Source organism: Zea mays, chromosome 5 (genome assembly GCF_902167145.1).
Source record: "Zea mays cultivar B73 chromosome 5, Zm-B73-REFERENCE-NAM-5.0, whole genome shotgun sequence".
NCBI lineage: Eukaryota > Viridiplantae > Streptophyta > Magnoliopsida > Poales > Poaceae > Zea > Zea mays.
The window spans coordinates 77,688,593-77,707,512 of NC_050100.1; the positions used below are offsets into that span (position 1 = coordinate 77,688,593).

Here is an 18,920-nt window from a genome sequence, read left to right on the forward strand (position 1 = left end):
TATCTTGAGGTAATGGATGTTTTTGCTTGTGTTGAAAAAATTTCCATTGCTTCTAGATATTACAGTTACTTATAAATGAATTGTGTTCATGCAGCATTCGATTCCATGGATAGCTGCCAATGATGCTGCTTGGCATGCGTTATGTCGTTACTGGGCTTCGGCTGAATTCAAGGCAAAGTCTGTGCGACACAGTTCCAATCGTGGAACCGAGTCGTATCACAGGTACGGAGGTGATGATCACTTTCGTTTGGCAAAACGAATGGTAAGTATAGTTTAAGCCATTTTCGTTGATTGTAGTTGACTTGCTGTAATTTCTGGTTATAGTGTTTGTCAAATGTACATACAGGAAGCTAGCACTGGTGCAGTGCCCAGTGATGTTCAAATATACCTTAGGGGGCACAGAGGACCAGATCCTGCAAATCCAGATGTGTTGTGCAGCCAAAAGGCAACAGATCATGTGGTGAGTGTTTGGAAATGTTTGGTAGGTTCTGTTTATATGGATTTTTGTATGTAAGATTGCATTGTTCTTTTGTATGAGGCTGCATATGGCGAGGCGATGACTAGTCAGCACGGACCAGACTATGACTGGAGGACCTCACCTATTGATCCTCAGGCTGTGTATGCAAGTGGTGGAAAAGCTCATGGAAGGTGAGGACTCTACATATCTTATATTGTTTCATTGGTTGAGTGCAATACATGTATTCTTAATCCTGTCGTGATGTTACTTGTTTTGTAGGTACACAATGTTTGCTAACGTCATCGACTCGAGCCAGGTTAGGGTTCAGCGTGGAGGTTCATCGAAGTCTGCTGCTCGTAGCTCCCGTCGCTCCACTCAAGATCCAGCAGAAGTGGAGCAACTGCGAGAAGAACTTAGGCGACATCAGGATTACTTGAAGCAACAAGCTGTGCAACATGATTATTATGCTACACAGATTCAGCAACAACAAACACTCATACAAGTAAGTTCAAAAGATAATAGCTTTCACTTTAAGATATGTATTGATTTAAAACGCTGATGTGAATGAGTTCGACAAATTTGTAGCAACTAGCACAGGCCCAAGGGATACACGTCCCGGTGCCCCCCCCCACCACCTCCCGTTCATTATCCTTGGTCTTCACCTCCACCTGTACCTACATCTCCATCTACCGAACATCAGGTATGCATATTTATCATCATTTAGTTGTTGTTAGTTATATTATGATGTAACTCAACAAATGTCATTTGTACATGTATATTAGACCCCTCCAGCTACCTTGCCGACGCATGAACAAGAGGATGGGTTAGACTTTGTCGAAACCCTCTTGAATAGTGGAGGTTTCGATGGTGATCGACGACCGTGAGCTTCCATGTTATTGCATTCTGATACTTGAGACTTTTATTATGACTATGGATGAGATATTGTCTCTGGATGATGATATGTGTGAGACTTTTGTGATGATAAGACTATGGATGAGACTTTTGTGATGTAATAATTGATGAGACTATGGATTTAAATATTGTTATGTGATTGTGTGTGAGATGTTTTATGCGATAATATATTGTGCTATATAGCTGTTGATATATTTGTTATTTTCTGGAATGTGGTGTAAAATATAAACAGCATTTGTAATGCTGGTCAAATTAACTTCCTAGAGGCTACAGTAAGCCGTATGAAGTTAGCCAGCTAACTTCCTAGGGGCTACAGTAAGCTGTAGGAAGTTAGCCAGCTAACTTCCTAGGGGCTACAATAAGCCGTAGGAAGTTAGCCAGCTAACTTCCTAGGGGCTACAGTAAGCCGTAGGAAGTTACTCGTAGGAAGTTAGTCAGCTGATGGCGCTGACGGCGTGAAACTACTAACTTCCGAGAATCTACTAACTTCCGAGAGGTTTATTAAGCCGTAGGAAGTTAGTTAACTTCCTAGAGCCCTCTAGGAAGTTAAGCTAACTTCCGACAAAAAATTTTCGAGAGCCAAACTTCCGACGGGATGGCTTAACTTCCGAGAGTTTCGCTAACTTCCTAGAGTTTAGGCCTAACTTCCTAGGGTTTAGGCTCTAGGAAGTTTACTATTTTGGTGTAGTGTATTCACTTTTGTTTTGTTGTCATTTATGGAGTGAAGATGTGTTGGACCCTTCCCCTATGCTTTCACCTTGCGTGGTGACCATGCAGTGGATGTGTGAAGTATGTAGGCTCTAGTTTAGTGCTGTTAAATGTCCCAGTGAAGCACAACAAGTTCATTTTGTGTGTGTCTTGCCAAAGTGTGTTGAACCCAACAAACCATCCTCCACTGTGTCATGTCGATCCCATAGCCTCTCCCTCGTGGATAACCCATCCCCCGCACCTAGGTTAAGCTCTCAACCCCTCCCCAGTTCTCTGGCCTCACTGCAAAGGTTCAACTCGAGTTGCTCTAAAGGGTGGTCACCACACCGATTTTTTTTCTTCAACTCACCGTGGCTAGATTTCTCTGGGGTATAATTCGCTCGATCACTCTATGTTATGTGTTCCTGGTATACCCGTGATGCTCACCGTGGCATTTTTTTGAACACTACTGTTGTGGTTTGTCCGAAATGCGTGTTCGACGTCTCGAGACACCGCCACGGTTCACCCCGATGTCGCCCGGTCTCCACAGTAGCCCTCTGCTTAAGGTAGCACCCGCCTTAGTTTATCTGTCCATCAACGATGCTCTCCGACCCTTAAACTTTAGCTCTACCATGTCGTAGTGGACGATCCGAGCTCACCAGACCTTGGTTTATGTCGAACTCACGGTCGGGGAAACATATGGGCATTTATGGGCGTTTGGATACGTGGGCGTGTTTGCCCCATGATGGGGAGCACGAGGTTGTCCCTGCCCTGGTCGGACAAGATCTCCAGCAAGGAACCGTCGTAGGCTTGCCGGCGCTGGCTCAACCGGAGTCGTGGCCGAGAAAGTATGAATATGAGGAAGGAGAGGGGTTTAAGTGTGAAGGTTTGTGACATGGTGAAAAGTAGACTGGGCGCGGTTGAGTTTTATCTAGGCGCTAGGGGCCTCAACGCAAAAAAATCTCGGGGCGGGCGCGGGGCCGTATTCCTGTTACCCGTGGGCTGAGCTTAGGATTTCGACCCCAGTACGGCTTGGTTTGGGTACTCTAGGAATGAGACGGATTGAAGTGGATTGAGATGTATTGGGAGAGTTTTTGATCTATTGGGGATTTAAACACTCTTCAATCCCTCCAAACCACTTCAATCCAAGAGTACCCAAACTAGGCCTACGAGGGGTAATTTTCTTTTTTTTGGTAGTAGGTTACAAAATTCATCATAATTTATAGAAAACTGAAAAAATTACCAAACCAATTTTGTAGTGTCCCAAAATTAGGTAGTTCCCATTAAATTTATTCTTAGGATTTTTGCAGCAACAAGTAAATTCTTAGTCATTTTGAAATACCCTTAAGAAGCTTAAAAGAATTTTAGAAATATAACCATAGGTCCGAAAATCATAAATATTTGTGAAGAAATTATATACCCTTAGGATAGCTCTTGGTAAAAATTTGAGTCTGTTTGGAGTTGATTTACCCAGAGAACCAAAAACTAGCTTAGTATAAGTCTTTAAAACCCTAAACTTTCATACTAATTTAGGGTTAGATCAAACCTGAATTATACATAGTGTTAAACAACAAATTGACCAACTAGAACATATATAGTTCTCTGAATTTCTAAAGAAGTATTAATTTGATCCCTTTTGATAAAGATATATAACCTAGAACTATGTATATAATCACTATATGCTTATTTAAAAGTATTTAAGCTTTCCACATCTCCCTAAGCTAGAGTTTGCATAGCATATCATTACATGAGCATTCATATACTCGAATTGACTTGTAGAGCACTTAGAAGAAGAATTTGAAGTGGAAGTGGAAGAGGAGCCAACTCCTCAAACTAAGGTTTCTCCAACTGAAGGTGTTCCTAAAGGTCTTTCCGAAGGTGCTCCAGTAGGATTTGCTGCCAACTGCAATATCCTAGTAGAAGAGCCTGACTCTCCTCCTCACTAAGGCAAGCCCCGGTGCATTTGCCACTTCCTTGTTGTTTTAAAACTTTCATCACTTATATGCTGCATTAGGTGGTAGGAGTTGAATGGTTAAACCCTTGTTGCATAACTTCCTTGAATTATTGATTATCATCCTTGATACCTGATTTGAAAAGCTAGATGTGCTTAGTATGCTCATAGACCAGGAAAAAATGTTTTGATCTATGAATCATGTTTTTACAAAGAAAAAGGAACTGAAATGATGAAGGTATCAAAGGCCTTGATGACTTCACCATTTCAACAGGGTATCTCTCACAAGTACCAAGTTTTGAGAAATAGTTTAAATTGAGACCAGACGTTGAGCAAGAAAGGTCGCATGTCTGTGTCGTTTAAGGACCGCAACAAAAGTAGGCTTACTGATCTAGGACCTTTTAACTGGCCACATGCCTCGTCATGGGTAAGCTTAGCCTCGGCTGGACCAATACCAGAAAGGCCGGCCCGCAATGGGAGTGGGGAGATGGCGAGAGTATCGTGTATCCACCTGGCAAGAGGCTGGATGGTGGGGTACTGAGCTCTCGGTTGGCCGGGACCCATTCTGGTCTTGAGAAACCCGGGTGAGAGTTGACATATGCAAGGGTTAAGTGCTACATTTGTCGTGTGGATGGAGATCCCCAACTGGGTATTAATCGATTCGAATCGTCGTTACTTCTCGGATATGAAGACTGGATCACTGCCCTGCATCGTAGATAACAACTGAAACTAAAAATGCAAAAATGAAGCTATTGTAGGACAAGTGAATGCTTTAGATTACGCAAATCTAGATTCAGGAAAAGTACTTTACTTGTGAAGTAAATGTTTGGCATAAGGATCCACTACTAGTAAGCTTTTTTGCAAAAATGAGTCTTTGAAATTTGATAAGATTTACCTTGATTCCCAACAAACCAGCATACCCTTGAGAGTCTTTTCTTTAGTCGGGTAAGTCTTGCTGAGTAATTGCGTACTCAGGGTTTTATTCCCATTGTTGTTGTAGGAGAGACTATTAGCACCTTTGAGTTCTATTAAACTCATACTGGAGACTTTTACTTATGTTTATTATGTGTGTGCTACGGGAAGAGGGTTTCTTCCCAGGTGTTGTAATAAGTTAGCACTTGAACCTACCCCGGGCATGTAATAATATACACTTCTTGGTTTGTAAACTTAAAGGTTTGCTAATGTATATTATCTTATTGTAAAGTCTTCCGCTCAACTCTTATGTTTAAAGTTTATGTTCATGTCTGGTTATTGTAATATTTGCAACTATGAGTGAATGGTCCTAGGAAATGAACGAGTTCATCGAAACTTGGCACCCCGAGTAAGTTATCTGATTCACTTACATATCTATCTGAGGCCTTGATGGCAAGGATTGGTGTACGTGGGCCCGATAACTTGGTTGGGTTGTGACAGATATGAGAGTTGTGAGAGCTAGGGGGAGTTAGGGAGTTAGTTGAGAGTGCCTTTTTTATTTTGATGTAATATATTTGCTTGATTCTCTCTATACTAGCTCCACTTTTGTATGACACTTAACTCATAAACTCTATGATATGCTCTCGATGTTTATTATTGATTGTGTGTGTATTGTGTTTTCACCTAAGATGTTATTACCAGTCATTCAGTTTTTGTTCATCGATTTCATTTCATTCTTATATGAAAAAGAAACTTATGTCGTGTATGCCCCTTTACTTATTATTATTTTACACGCCTCTTTTGTAAAAATTATTGAGTATAACTAACCATCTTCTCTATTGACAGAAATACAAACAAACTACTCTCACACTCTTGTAGGGTTGTCATCAATCACCAAAAAGGGGGAGATTGAAAGCATCTAGGCCCCTGGTTGGTTTTAGTGATTAATGAAAACGTAATATTATATGTGACTAACGTGTGTTTTGTAGAGCAAATGGTAAGTTAGGCCGCGTTACAGAAAGTTGTACTACAACGGTGAAAACAATCCCTGAGATGAGAACTTGAAGCGACGCCTGAAATGACGAATCAAACGATGAAGGTCTTCGTATTCCGAGTGTCAAAGGAGTTATGGACACTCGGTATAGAGTTAGGTCTTCTATTTTATTTTAGCCGTACTGTTGGTCACTTGTTCTCAAATGCTATGAGTTAAGAACAAGGCAACACAAATATTAATGGTTAAAGACCTTCGTCCTTCGAAGCATTATCTTCCTTAGGATATAATGATCTTCAGACGAAGGTTATGAAGGACAAACCTTCATCATCTCAATATGTAATGAAAAGCAGAAACATATGGGACATATAAAGATTATGAATAATCATATCAAATTGTTAGATAATCTATATTCTCATTACATGATCGTGAACAAACATTAATGATATTAAATTACATTTGTACCTTCAGCTTGACAGAAGGTAAGAATCCAAGAGTGACGTGCGAGTGAATACAAGTCAGCGTGAACAGTACGGTGTTACTGTTCATCTATAGGCACAGGACGCAGCCTGGGTAAAATTACATTTATGTCCCTGACATTTACTATTAGCTAAAAAGTGAGCTGTCGAGGGCTAAGCTGTCTTTTCCCTTTTGAGTCGGTTTCATTCTCCATCGTCGTCTTTACGCTAAGCCGAAGCTCCTTCGTCCACAGCTTCGGAACTGGCTCATCCTTCTTCCAGGTTGCGCCTTTCAAACCATGTACACCTTCATCCCAAAGCATGTTAGTCATGTTTTTGAGGACCTTCGGAAGACGAAGGCCCCCAACACGTACTATAAAGAGGGGTTGTAGATGAGTAGTTTGACCAAGATAGTTCTAGTGTAGTGTTGGTGCATATTCCAACTCACATCTAGTGCTAGGTGTCACTCTATAACACACTCACGAGTTAGAACAAAAACGGATTCGAAAATTAGAATGAAAAAGAAGTTAGGGTTTCTGTCTTAGGTGCACCGGACTGTCCGGTGCGCCCCCTGACAGTGGGGCCAGTCAGGCCCGGGAGCAGAGCTTCGCCTCCGAGAAAAACCCGAGAACATCGAGTTCAGAGAATGAATTTTAGCCGCCACACCAGACTGTCTGGTGTTCACCGGACAGGAACTGTTCACTATCCGGTGTGCCATCAGCCCAACGGCTAGCTGTCAGAACTAGCCGTTGGAGTTGACCGTTGGCGCACCGGTGGCGCACCAGACTTTCTGGTGCGCCCATGCGGAGGAAACCCTATCAACAGCTAGTTTGGTGGGTGGGGCTATTTATACCCCCTCCACCCACCATATTGAATGTCTTGTTGCCCACATTGATGACCATACATTGCTAGAGCATTGCAAGCACCACAAAGCATAGTGAGGTGATTAGAAAATCTTCATCCCGCATTAGAACCTCATTAGTGCTAGTGAGAGCCACCTAGAGCACACATCGCATGCATTAGGCTTCTCTTGGTCAAGTGAATGTCTATGGCTTGTTACTCTTGGTGATCGGCATCACCTAGACAGCTTGGTGGCGTTAGGAGCACGGTGATCACCTTGGAGGATTTGTTGGTGACCCGGCTCGAGATTGTAAGCGGTCGTGAGGGATCCACCGCGCCGGACTGGCAAAGGATCATCTCATAGTGAGCACTTGTTTCTTGCGAGGACCAAGGGGGAGCGATACCCTTGCGCGGGTGCTCCAACGAGGACTAGGGAAGAGTGCCGACTCTTCGATACCTCAGAAAAAATGGAGGAGTCTTCTAAACCTTGCTTTACATTTCACATTTAATTCAAGCATTTTACCTTATTTAATTGTTTAGCAAGTAGTTGAAGTAATGTCTTAGTATTGTTGTCTTTCTAGTAGTATTCTCTTATTGCTAGTAGTTGGGTGAAGTTGGGCTCTTGTTTAGGGTTTAATTGTTGTTGATTTTTAGAAAAAGCCCAATTCACCCCCCTCTTGGGCATCGTGATCCTTTCATGCCACATAAGCTATCTTTCTCAAACATAACATTTGTTAGTCCAATGATGTGATTATCCTTGTGAAGCTTGGCAAAATTCCTCATGCCAACATGAGCTAGCCGGCGATGCCAAAGCCTACCCTTGTCGGATTTTGCCACTAAACAAGTCTCAGGTGTTACCCTACTTGTTGTGAAATCAACAAGATAGAGTTTTCCCTTCAAGCGACCTGCAAAAGCAACAGAGGAATTCTCCCTTCTAAGGATCTTCACATCAACATCAGTAACAGGCAATCATAACCCATTCCACAAAGTTGTGAAACAGACATCAGGTTATAACTTAATGAATTAACTAACAAAACATTTGAGAGTGACTGATGGTCAGAGATGGGGATATTACCAATACCAATTACTTCACTCTTGCCACTATCTCCAAACACAATTTCTTGTGCATCATGAGTTAGTTGCAAGGAGTGAAACATGTAGTTCTCCCCGGTCATATGATTTGTACATCCACTGTCAAGCACCCAGCTTGATCCACCGGAGGAGTAGACGTGCAAAACAAGTTTATGCTATGCTTCTAGGTACCCAAATTGAATTGGGTCCTGCAGTGTTAGTTATGGCCTTGGGTACCCACACACTCCTTTTCATAACCTTTCTCTTTGTGTAGGCACCAACATATTTCACTACTAATTTTCCTAAATCCCATGTTAACATGTAATCACAAAGGTAGGAGTGGGAGATAGGAACTTTAGATTTCTCTTCATTTGTGGTGACAACATTCTTCATTTTGTCCTTTGTGTTACTCAAGTTCACCTTAACTCGAGTTGACTCGTCGTTTGAAGAATGGATCCTCCCCAAGGCATCATATAGGGTAGTCCCTTCTATGAACTTAGGGGATCTCCAACCTTTATGCTCTATGCTAGGGTTCACCTTATGAGAGTTGTACCCAAGCCCCTTTTTCCCATTGTTGGGCTTTAAGGATTTGTACTTGGGTTCAACTTTCTTGGACCCATCATTGCTAGAACATTTCTTCAATATTTTCTTGACTTCAACCTTTGAGTTGTTCTTCCTTGCATTGTTAGTCAAGCAACAAGAAGCATGATATTTTGAACAATGTTTGCAAGTATTATAGTTAGAGGAGCTAGCTTTGGACTCTACCACTAAGGATGAATTGGTGAAGTTCTTGCATGTTTCAAGTTGCACTTGTAGTTCTTGATTTTGAGCCGTCAAGCTTAATAGGCTTGATTCAAGTGCTTCTTTTTCATTTGCAAGACTAACTATAGAGGTTTTAGCAATGGCAATTTCTTTATTATTATCCTCTATAGTTATTTTTACTAAGGACATTTCCTTAGTCAAAACTTCGAGCATTTCATCCTTATTGGATAGCAACCCTTGAAGCTCTAGGTTTATTTCAAGGATGAGTAAGTCTTCTTGAGCATCAAGAGTTGCTTTTCTTTTATATAGCTTCTCCATTAATTTGGTGATTACATTATATCTGTTTAAACCAAATTCTTTAATCATTTTATTTTTCATTGCAAGTTGTTCATCATCATCATCTGTAAAATCAACATTAAATAAATGTACCTTATCTCCTTTTGCCATGAGGCAAGTAGGAGTGTAGGAGTAGTCGTGGAGGTTGGTGAAGAGTTGCAAGGTTGAGGTAGATTGGATGGCGATGTTTGCCACCTCTTACTCTTCTCCGGAGCTAGAACTCTCTTCGTTGGAGTTCCATTCTTCACCAATGTGGGCTTGGCCATACTTCTTCTTGAAGTATCCCTTGTTCTTGCCTATCTTCTTGAACTTATCCTTTTTGTAGTCCTTCTTAGCTTCTTGTTCCTTTTTATTTGGACAATCCGCTATGAAATGACCGGTTTGGCCACATTCATAACATGCCCTCTTCTTTCCTCTCCGTTGATACTTATCATTTTTCCTTACAAACTTCTTACAAGTTTTGATGAACATAGTTGTATCTTCATCACTTGAACTTTCTTCATCACTTGATGTTTTGACCACTTTCTTTGACTTGTGGTCTCTGCTCTTCTTGGAAGAATCTTGTTCATTTGAAATCAAGGCATGAGAATCTCAAGTCTTGATTGGGGCTTCTTCGGACTCATGTTGTTGAATCTTGGCAAATAGTTGATGATGAGTCATCTCCTCATAATCATCATGGTCTCTTATCATCCTTGCTAGAATTTTGTCCTTTTCTTTATAGGCTCTCATGAAAAGCCTAGTGACCTTGGAGTCACTCCAATCTTCACTCCCTAGCACTCTTATTTTGTTGACCAACACCATTAGCCATCAAAGAGTGATTGGAGTGACTCACCCTTGGTCCAATCGTATCGTGCAAGTTCACTCTCCAAAGCTTCAATTCTATGTCTCTTAGCTTTGGGGTCTCCTTCGTGTGACATTTTTAGAATGTTCCAAATGTCACGAGTGTATTCTCTTCCTGGGACTTTCCTGTACTCTTCTGGACAGAGGTTACCTTTTATTATGCTCATGGCTTGAGCATTGCGATGCACTTCTTGCATTATTTCCAGTGTCATCTCTTCTCCTTGGGCGGGCTTGTTATACATATATTAACAATCTCCCAAAGACTAGGATGTACACCGATTAAATGTGACTTCATCTTATCGGCCCACTCGTCATAGTTCAACTCACTAAGTGTTGGTAACTGTCCAAGTGGGGCAGAAGAGAAGTTGGGAATAAAGTTTCTAGAATAATCAAATTGAACTTTATTGAATTCGTTACCTTTACTTTTGGTAGATGATCCTTCGATGGTGAGACATACCTTGCTCATCACCCTTGACACCAAAAGTTCTACCAAATCATCATTGTATTCAATTTTTTTCCTTTCCTTTGTCTTCTTCGGCCTTTCTTCTTGATTCTTCTTCTTCGACCCTTTTCTTTGCATCTTCCTCTTTCATTTTGACGAAAATTTTCTCGGCAATCTTCATAGCGAGGTCGAGGACCTTGGGGTCCATTTCCTCACCAGTGGAAGTGGTAGGAATTTCCTCGAGAAGAGGATCCACATGGTCCCTTTGAGTAGACATGATCATTTTGTCATGCGGTTAAGCATAAAACGAGGCACAAAGCTCTGATACCAATTGAAAGTAGCCTAGAGGCGGGTGAATAGGCTAATCTAAAAATTTTCACAACAGACTTCGAAAGATTGTTAAATCTACAGTTCAACTGGTGCAGGCCAGTTCAACTGCTACACGGGCAAGTTGAACCACTCTGAACCAATCCAACTGTTGGAAACTCTAGACTATGAACTAAGCAAAAATATGTGTTGTGAATCCTTTCTAGAAGAACAATATAACTAATAATCAAAGTGTGGAGGATGAAGATATGAGAGCTATTTCACCACAAGGTCTACATGGCGAGAAAATCTATATGTCTATCTTGCTAACAAAAGATCTCAATCATAAAGCAAGCAAGAACACAAGACACAAGATTTATCCCGAGGTTCAGCGACACCACAAAGGTGTCCTACTCCCCATTGAGGAGCCCACAAAGGGCCGGGTCTTTTTCAACCCTAATCCTCCAAAACCCGACCACCAAGGTCAAGGGATTCCTTATCTCAAATGTTGCTCACAAGAGCGGGGATTACAAACTTCTTGGGGTCATCCACAAACTTGGAGACTCCCAAGTAACCTCAAATTGCCTTGAAACCTAGGGTTTCAAGAACTCCAAAAACACACAAGAGGTGTTTGCAACAAGCTCAAGAACTTAGAATGAGATGGGAGAGGAAAACCAAATTCGTGAGCACAAGCACAAACCTCACACCAAAGGGCTCCTTCAATCACGTTGAATCTAGAGCAAGATTTGAGTGTGTGTGTGTGAGAGAGAGAGGGGAGTGCTTTTGTCTCAAGTTAGGTGAGCAATGAATGAGGTGTGACCAGCAACATTTAAGAGAGAGGTGAAGGGTTCTATTTATAGTCACGTCTCAAAAACTAGCCATTTGAACCAGAACCTCGTCAAAAACTAGTTGAACCGCCCTAGGGGCGGTTGAACCACCCCAACAGGTTTGGCGGACTGTCTGCCAGTCTGACTGTCAGACTAACTAGCGAATTGACGCGTAGTCTCACCAAGTTGACAAAACCGGTTTAACCGCCCTGTGGGTGCGGTTGAATTGCCCCTGACGACTCTGTCGACCTGTTTGCCAGTCTGACTAGCAGACTGTTGGTCAGAGGTCAGAGGGGTTCGAGACCAGTTGAACTCCCCTTAGGACCAGTTCAACTGGTCTTGACCAGAGAGTTTAGGAGAGAAAACCCTAGTTCAACTGCCCGGAGGCAAGTTCAACTGGTGTATGGTCAAAGAGGTTCGCGGTTGAAGTTGAAGTTCAGCTAGAGTTGAGAAAGCTTAACTGTAGTTGAAAAAGCTCAACTACAGTTGAAGAAGTTTAACTCAGCTGAAGTTCAGCTCAACTAAAAAAGCTCAACTGCAGCTGAAGAAGCTCAACTCAGCTGAAGTTTAGTTCAGCTGAAAAAGCTCAACTGCAGCTAAAGAAGTTCAATAGCTTTTCAACAAGAACACTCTCAGTTTCTCAAACCTAACCACGGTCAACCATAGACTTTGAAGAGATTTTTGGTTTTCAAAAATAGCTTTTGAATTTGAAGGCTTGAGCTATAGCAAACACCATTACCTATGTAGAAACTACTAAGGAAGAATTACATCATGCGACTCAAGATATACATAAAGTTTTATACGTCCGTCGCATGGAGCCTTTTCAAGGGAACTGCATATGTGTTTCTTTTGTCCTTGATGCTTCCTTTAGTTCCTATACATTCTAAACATATACTGGGAGCAAACTTGTTAGTACCCTTATTTGTTTTGTCATTAAATCACCAAAACCCTCACTTAGGGTTGATTGCACTTACATTCACCTTTCCACGGTTGTAGGTCTGGCCATAGCCTCCTAGTGCTTGCTGTGGTGCTCCTTGTCTTGCTGAGGTGTTGGTAGCTGGCTGCTGCTGAGCTACTTCCTTCAGACAATGATTCATCCAGTGACCTTGTTCCCCACAATGGAAACATCCACGGCCTCCTCCTTGCGCTGGCGCCGCCTAGTTGTTCTGGTTGGTTGCTAGAACAGGAAGGCAAGGTGCCTGGTTCTTCTAGCGGTATTGCTACTATTGCTGAGGGAACTGCCTATGATTCTGCTGCTGGTGCTAACGCTGATGCTGATGCTGGTGTCCATGCGGGTGATTCTGCTTGAACTGCTGGGGTGGGATGCCTAAGAAACGGGGACGGTTGCTGCTCCTAGCCTGCGGTCCACCGATCTTGCGCTTCCGGTCTTCCATCTCCCGACGCTTCCTCTTAGTCATTATGGCTCTATCAATCAGATGTTGAAAGGTAGGGAAGGTATGGTTAATCAGTTGGTAATGAAGGGGTCAACCAAACCTCTGAGAAACCTGTACTTCCTCTTAGCATTTGTATTGACGTCCTCGGGTGCATAACGAGATAGCTACAGAAACTTGTCCCCGTACTCACTGACAGATAGGGGACCTTGCTTAAATGCCAGAAATTCCTCCTTCCTTACTATCATCAACCCTTCAGGCATGTGGTAATGATGGAAGTTGTCTCTGAACTCCTGCCAGGTGATGGCTTCAGGGCTGGCATGGTGTCACACCCGGATTTAAGGGACAAAGCCAGGTGCATCTCATATATGAGCCAAAGAAGACAACAAATATAATAACAGAGTGTATAGAGATAAATGTCACAATATAATCAGAGTACTTATTACATAGCGGAAGTCTTACAAAATAAAAGATAAATATAAATCAAACTAAAGTCCATCCTTGGTGCCATAAAATCAACTAGGAGACACCACCTAGATCAAGTCGAACTCCTCGATGTGTGCCTCCTCTTGAACCACCTATTCTTCTCCTGTGGGGGTGTGAGACAGTAAGGGTGAGCTCACACATGTTCATCGCTAAATAAGTTGTGGGGGATAATGTGCATGAACTCACCAAAGGTGGGAGTTCATGTGATGTGTAAGGCTGATCAACAATAGGGGTTAAAGCTGAGCATTGCTTTTAATAAGTTGGTCAAATTTTATTAGTGGTTACTAAATGTAGGTAAATACCAAACCATAATAAGAATAATAGAAAAAAATTAATAATAAATACCATGCAATGCAAATGACAAATTGAATTTAGTTCCATAGATTAATCATGCGAGAGTCCTGAGCTGCTCATGACCGTGAGCTCGGCTAGTATACCAGTTTTACACTCTGCAGAGGTTGTACCCTGTACCCACAAGTCATGTTACCCATCTGCCAAGGGGTCATGAATCCCATACACCTCTACCAAGGAAGCGAGGTAGGGTAACACTACGAGGCCTTTACAAAGTTCCACTAGCTTTTGAAAACCCGCTACAGTTTATGGGAAGAGCACTTGCAAGAATCCCTCGTCTGACCGCCATTGCAGCAAAATCAACCCGAGAATCTCCCTACATGCAACTCCCCTACTGCCCTTGCCCCTTTCGGGTAAGGTAGTCTTCCACTAGCTTTCCTAATTAGTCAGCCAAGGGCGTCCCATTCCACCCTTATGGTGGCACGTGTTTCTCAAGTTAAGCTCCATGTTCCAATTAAAAATATAATGGTCTTGACATGAACATAAATAACATAACAGAATAATTGGAACATGGATATAAAGAAATATTAACCTAAAACCATATAAAGAAATAGCAAACTACCCAAGTGATTCAGGGGTAAACAAGGTAAAAGATAATCAGAATAGGGTGACCTATTGGGTCCCATCAAAATTAAACCTATGCATGAATAAGTGATATTAAAGAACATTATTGGGTAATAAATGTGGTCAAGGGCACAACTTGCCTGGCACTTGAGATTCCAGGCACCAGGATGATTCTTCAGATCCTAATGACCTCACTGCTAGTCATAGCAATACAAACAAACATGGTAAAGACAAAATTAACATCACACCAAACATAAGAACAAACTGCATAATAATGATCTACGCGTCGCTACGAGATCGTGGGAATGAGAATCACTAAGATCAGAGTTACGGTTACTGAGTTGTGATTTACGAGAGATCTATGTGATGAAGCAATTAAAACTAGGTCTTGAGTTCATTTTATAAAGATAATCTAATGAAATAATCAATTCATCTTTAATCTTATTTATAACTTTACTAAATACTATATTTTAATCAAATTATAATCATAAGATCATAATTTTATATTAATATTAGAAAAGTTAATCCAATAAACATAGATTGATCCAATTAGTTACTTAATTATAAAAGTATGGGATATCATATAATCAATAAGGCTACTGCGTAGTAAATATCTATACGAGGCTAACACAACTTGAAATAGAGTTAAAATAAATTAGTTATGATTTTCTGAAGTCTGTATGTGCTTGATACAAAATTAATTAGGTGATCCAATTTAATATGAGTTTCATGTTAAAATAGTGCTACTAAGTGATAAACAATATTAAAACAAAATTACAGGAACTTGAATGGATCAATTTGGACTTAATATGAATTTTATATGAATTAAACAAGTTCTAGAGATTTGTTTTTACATTAAAAATCAATTTCCCAATTAGTTTCCCTGTTAAATCAAATATCTGGACTGAGCGCCAATTACTAGAGAGTTACGGGGGCTAAACCATAAATTTTACGCAGACTCAGAACTCCTCTGTTGTGGACTGTGGGTTGAATAATAAAGATCCTAGGGGCTCTTTAGTAAATGTTCTCGGGCGAAGGGGTACGGGCGCGTCTGAACCGATCAGATTAGATCCATCGGTCAGGATTAGATCTGAGCCCCCGCAGGCACGTGTCACACCCGGTTTTAGAAGGCAAACCGAATGCGAACCATGTACGTGCCCGGATAAGCAATTCACGTACACAGCAGTTACATAACTGGACATCATCACACAGTGCTCAAATCATAATATAAAAGGGGAATAATAGTCGATTACATCATATGTCTGAGACATCCACATAGTCTTTACAATAATCAAAGTGCGGAAAAGAAACGTAGATACACGCGGCCTTCACAGGCAGCCGACTGGGGGTTGCCGCTAACCCACACCTAGAACTCATCGTAATCTTGGAACTCCTGGAAGTCTCCTTCCACGGCTTCATCTTCTCCTGAGTAGTGGTTGCAATGCTGACAACCTGGGGATGGGGGTTTGGTGTGTAGAGCAAGGGTGAGTACACATCAACATACTCAGCAAGTGTCCTGTTTGGCTGTAGTGGACTACCTTTATGTGGGGGGTAAGTCAAGCAGTTTCTTTTAGTTGGTCAAATTATTATTACTAGTAGAGAAAGCCAAGTTTTAGATTTAACCCACGTTATTAACCCAAATGTACCCTTTCCAAACGGAAAGAATACCACTTACCATCACCAGAGTCAATACCAAAACCATCATTCTCATTGCCACCTGTAATCCAAACATCTCTGATCAAGTACCACTAATCAATGGAGCTCCCTTGGCCGCTCATAACCGCGAGCATGACTGATATATCAGTTTTCATACACTCTGCAGAGGTTGCACACTTTACCCACAAGCCGTGATTCCCTTTCTGTCCGGAGATCATGACTCTCCATTGATCACTACCAAGGTGACCCAACAGGGTATCACTACGTAGCCTTTACAAAGATTCCCCGGGGCTATAGCCGCCTGTTAGGTTTCCTAAATGCACTGCACTCCTCCCAAGGGGCAAACCAACTTGGCAGAGCGAGCCGCATACACCGAGCCCCATTAACGGCACGACGGCTAAGCGAACTACACCCTGGTTCCTCTAATTATTCAGCTAAGGGCATCCCATTCCACCCTCATGGTTGCACTGTTTTCCCGAGCGGTCATCCAACGAACAGGTCCTTACGGAGAGGCACTCGAGAAACTACTCGAGCCCCCTTGAATGACACAAGTATAACATCATAATAAAGAAGGGAAACAACGTATCATTGATAAATCTCATCTTGTTCATTGGTTAGAGTTGAGCAATAGCATAAAGCTAAATAATAATAATCCAACCCAAATTGGTAAACAAGGACATGGATAACAAAAGCTAGTCAATCCTTAGGTATAACTGTGTAAATGTGGGGAGTGAATTATAGAATGTATAGGACAAAGATAGGTCAAGGGACACTTGCCTCCACCAACCAGCTACTGCTCAGGGGCTTCTCCTGTGAGTTCCTCGGGCTCTTCAACCGGATCGTTCTCTATACGAGTTCACACATACATTCCACACATTTAATACAAAAGAACAGTACACCATACAATGGAATGCAATAAATAAACAGACGTTCCACGCGGGGCTCGCAATTATGGTTAAGAGAGAGAAAGAGGAAAAGACAGTCGGGTTTACGGCCGAGAAGCGATCACGTTACATAATTATAAATTAAACCACTCGCTTAATAGAAGGGCATTAATTTTGACACTGCATTTAGCATAAAGTAAAGTCAAGTTCCACATTTAATCATTATAAATAGATAAAGATGAATGAAAGGGAGTGGTCGCACGGCGAGACGTACGACACAACATTTAGATTGAACTGAGAAGTAAACAACTCGCCGCGCGACAAAGCGCGCAACGAGATTCTTGCATTAATTATAGGTAAGCGTTAAGCGTTGCGCGACGAAACGCACGATGGCTTACGCCAACTGAACTGCATTTAAGCGAATCATCGTGCGACGAAGCGCGCAACGCAGCACTTTAATAAATATAAAATAAAAGAATCGTCGTGCGACGAAGCGCGCGACGCAGCACGTTAATAAAGATGAATTTAGAATGAACCGTCGCGCAGCGAAGTGCGCGACGCAGCACATCGACTAAACAACAATTAAGATAGATTAAAACGAGGTTAAGCGCCGTGCGACTACGGTCGCATGCGCGAGAGCACGCTGCGCGTGCCGAAGGGACGCGAACCGTGCAGGCTCGCGGGGTGCGAGGCCGGGGCACGGGCTCAGGCAGGGGCGTGCGAGGGTGCAGCCGAGGACACGACCGAGGGCGCGGCGCGGGGACCGGGGCGCGGCCACCGGCGCGGGACGCGGGGCACGCGGCTAGGGCGCGGGGGCGGGCGGGCTCGCCGGGGCGGGGCTCGGGCCGCCGGGGAGGGGCTCACCGGGCGCCAGGGAGGGTGCAGCGTGGGGAGGGGCTCGCTGGGGCCAGGGAGGGCACGGCACGGGGAGGGCTCGCCGGGTGCGCGAGCGTGCGGGGAGGGGAGGGGCGCGGGCGGCCGAGCTCGCCGGGGGTCGGGGAGGGCGCGGCGCGGGGAGGGCTCGCCGGGGCGAGGGCGCTCACCGGGCACGGGGTCGGGCCGAGGGGGCGGCGCGGGGCGTGGCCGAGGGTGGCGCGCAGGGCGCGGGCCGAGGGCGACGCGGGCGCGGGCCGAGGGCGACGCGGGCGCGGGCCGAGGGCGACGCGGGCGCGGGCAGGGAGGCCGCGTGGGGGGGGGAGAAGAAGGGGAGGGGGAAAACTCACCTCCGGGGATCCAAATTCCGGCGATCTCGACTCCAAACCCTAAGGCACCACGGGGAGAGAGAGAGGTGGAAGAGGGAGAGGGAGGTTACTACGCGGGAAAAATCAAATGAGACAAATGGATCAGGGGGAGGGAGGGGGCGTGCGCATGGGGAGGGCAGGGGGCGCCAGGGGCACGCGGGCCGGACCGGGCCGGGCTGGGCCACAATGCAGATCGAAACCCACGACACGCACGACCACTAAACGGAATCCAATCGTGAACCGAAATCCGAAACGGGATGAGACAAACACGTGACATCAGACAAAGAAATGCGCTTCGGCATGATGCAACACTCATGACACTTAGGTTTTGTTTATACATGACATGGACACTCGTCACTATACTAGTTTGAAATTGGGAAGAAGGAGCGAGACGGGAAGAGAAAAGAGAGTAACGCCCGAATTTGGTGAGTGAAAAGAAGGAAAAATTCTACCCCCAAATTCAGGACGTTACAAACCTATCCCCCTTAAAAGAATATCGCCTCGAGATTCAAGGTTGGCTAGCAAAGAGCTCAGGGTATTTAGCCATCAGATCAT

At 43.4% G+C, this 18,920-nt stretch overlaps 1 protein-coding gene across 1 annotated transcript; it reads left to right on the plus strand.

The window, feature by feature from the left end:
- The first annotated feature begins 351 nt into the window (after window positions 1-351).
- On the plus strand, window positions 352-13,101 carry LOC109939713 (uncharacterized). The gene is made up of 4 exons (XM_020538027.1): window positions 352-648; window positions 737-959; window positions 1,043-1,157; window positions 12,878-13,101. Exons 1-4 carry the CDS (start codon window positions 557-559, stop codon window positions 13,099-13,101), a joined length of 654 nt encoding a protein of 217 aa, XP_020393616.1. The 5' UTR covers window positions 352-556.
- The last annotated feature ends 5,819 nt before the right edge of the window (window positions 13,102-18,920 follow it).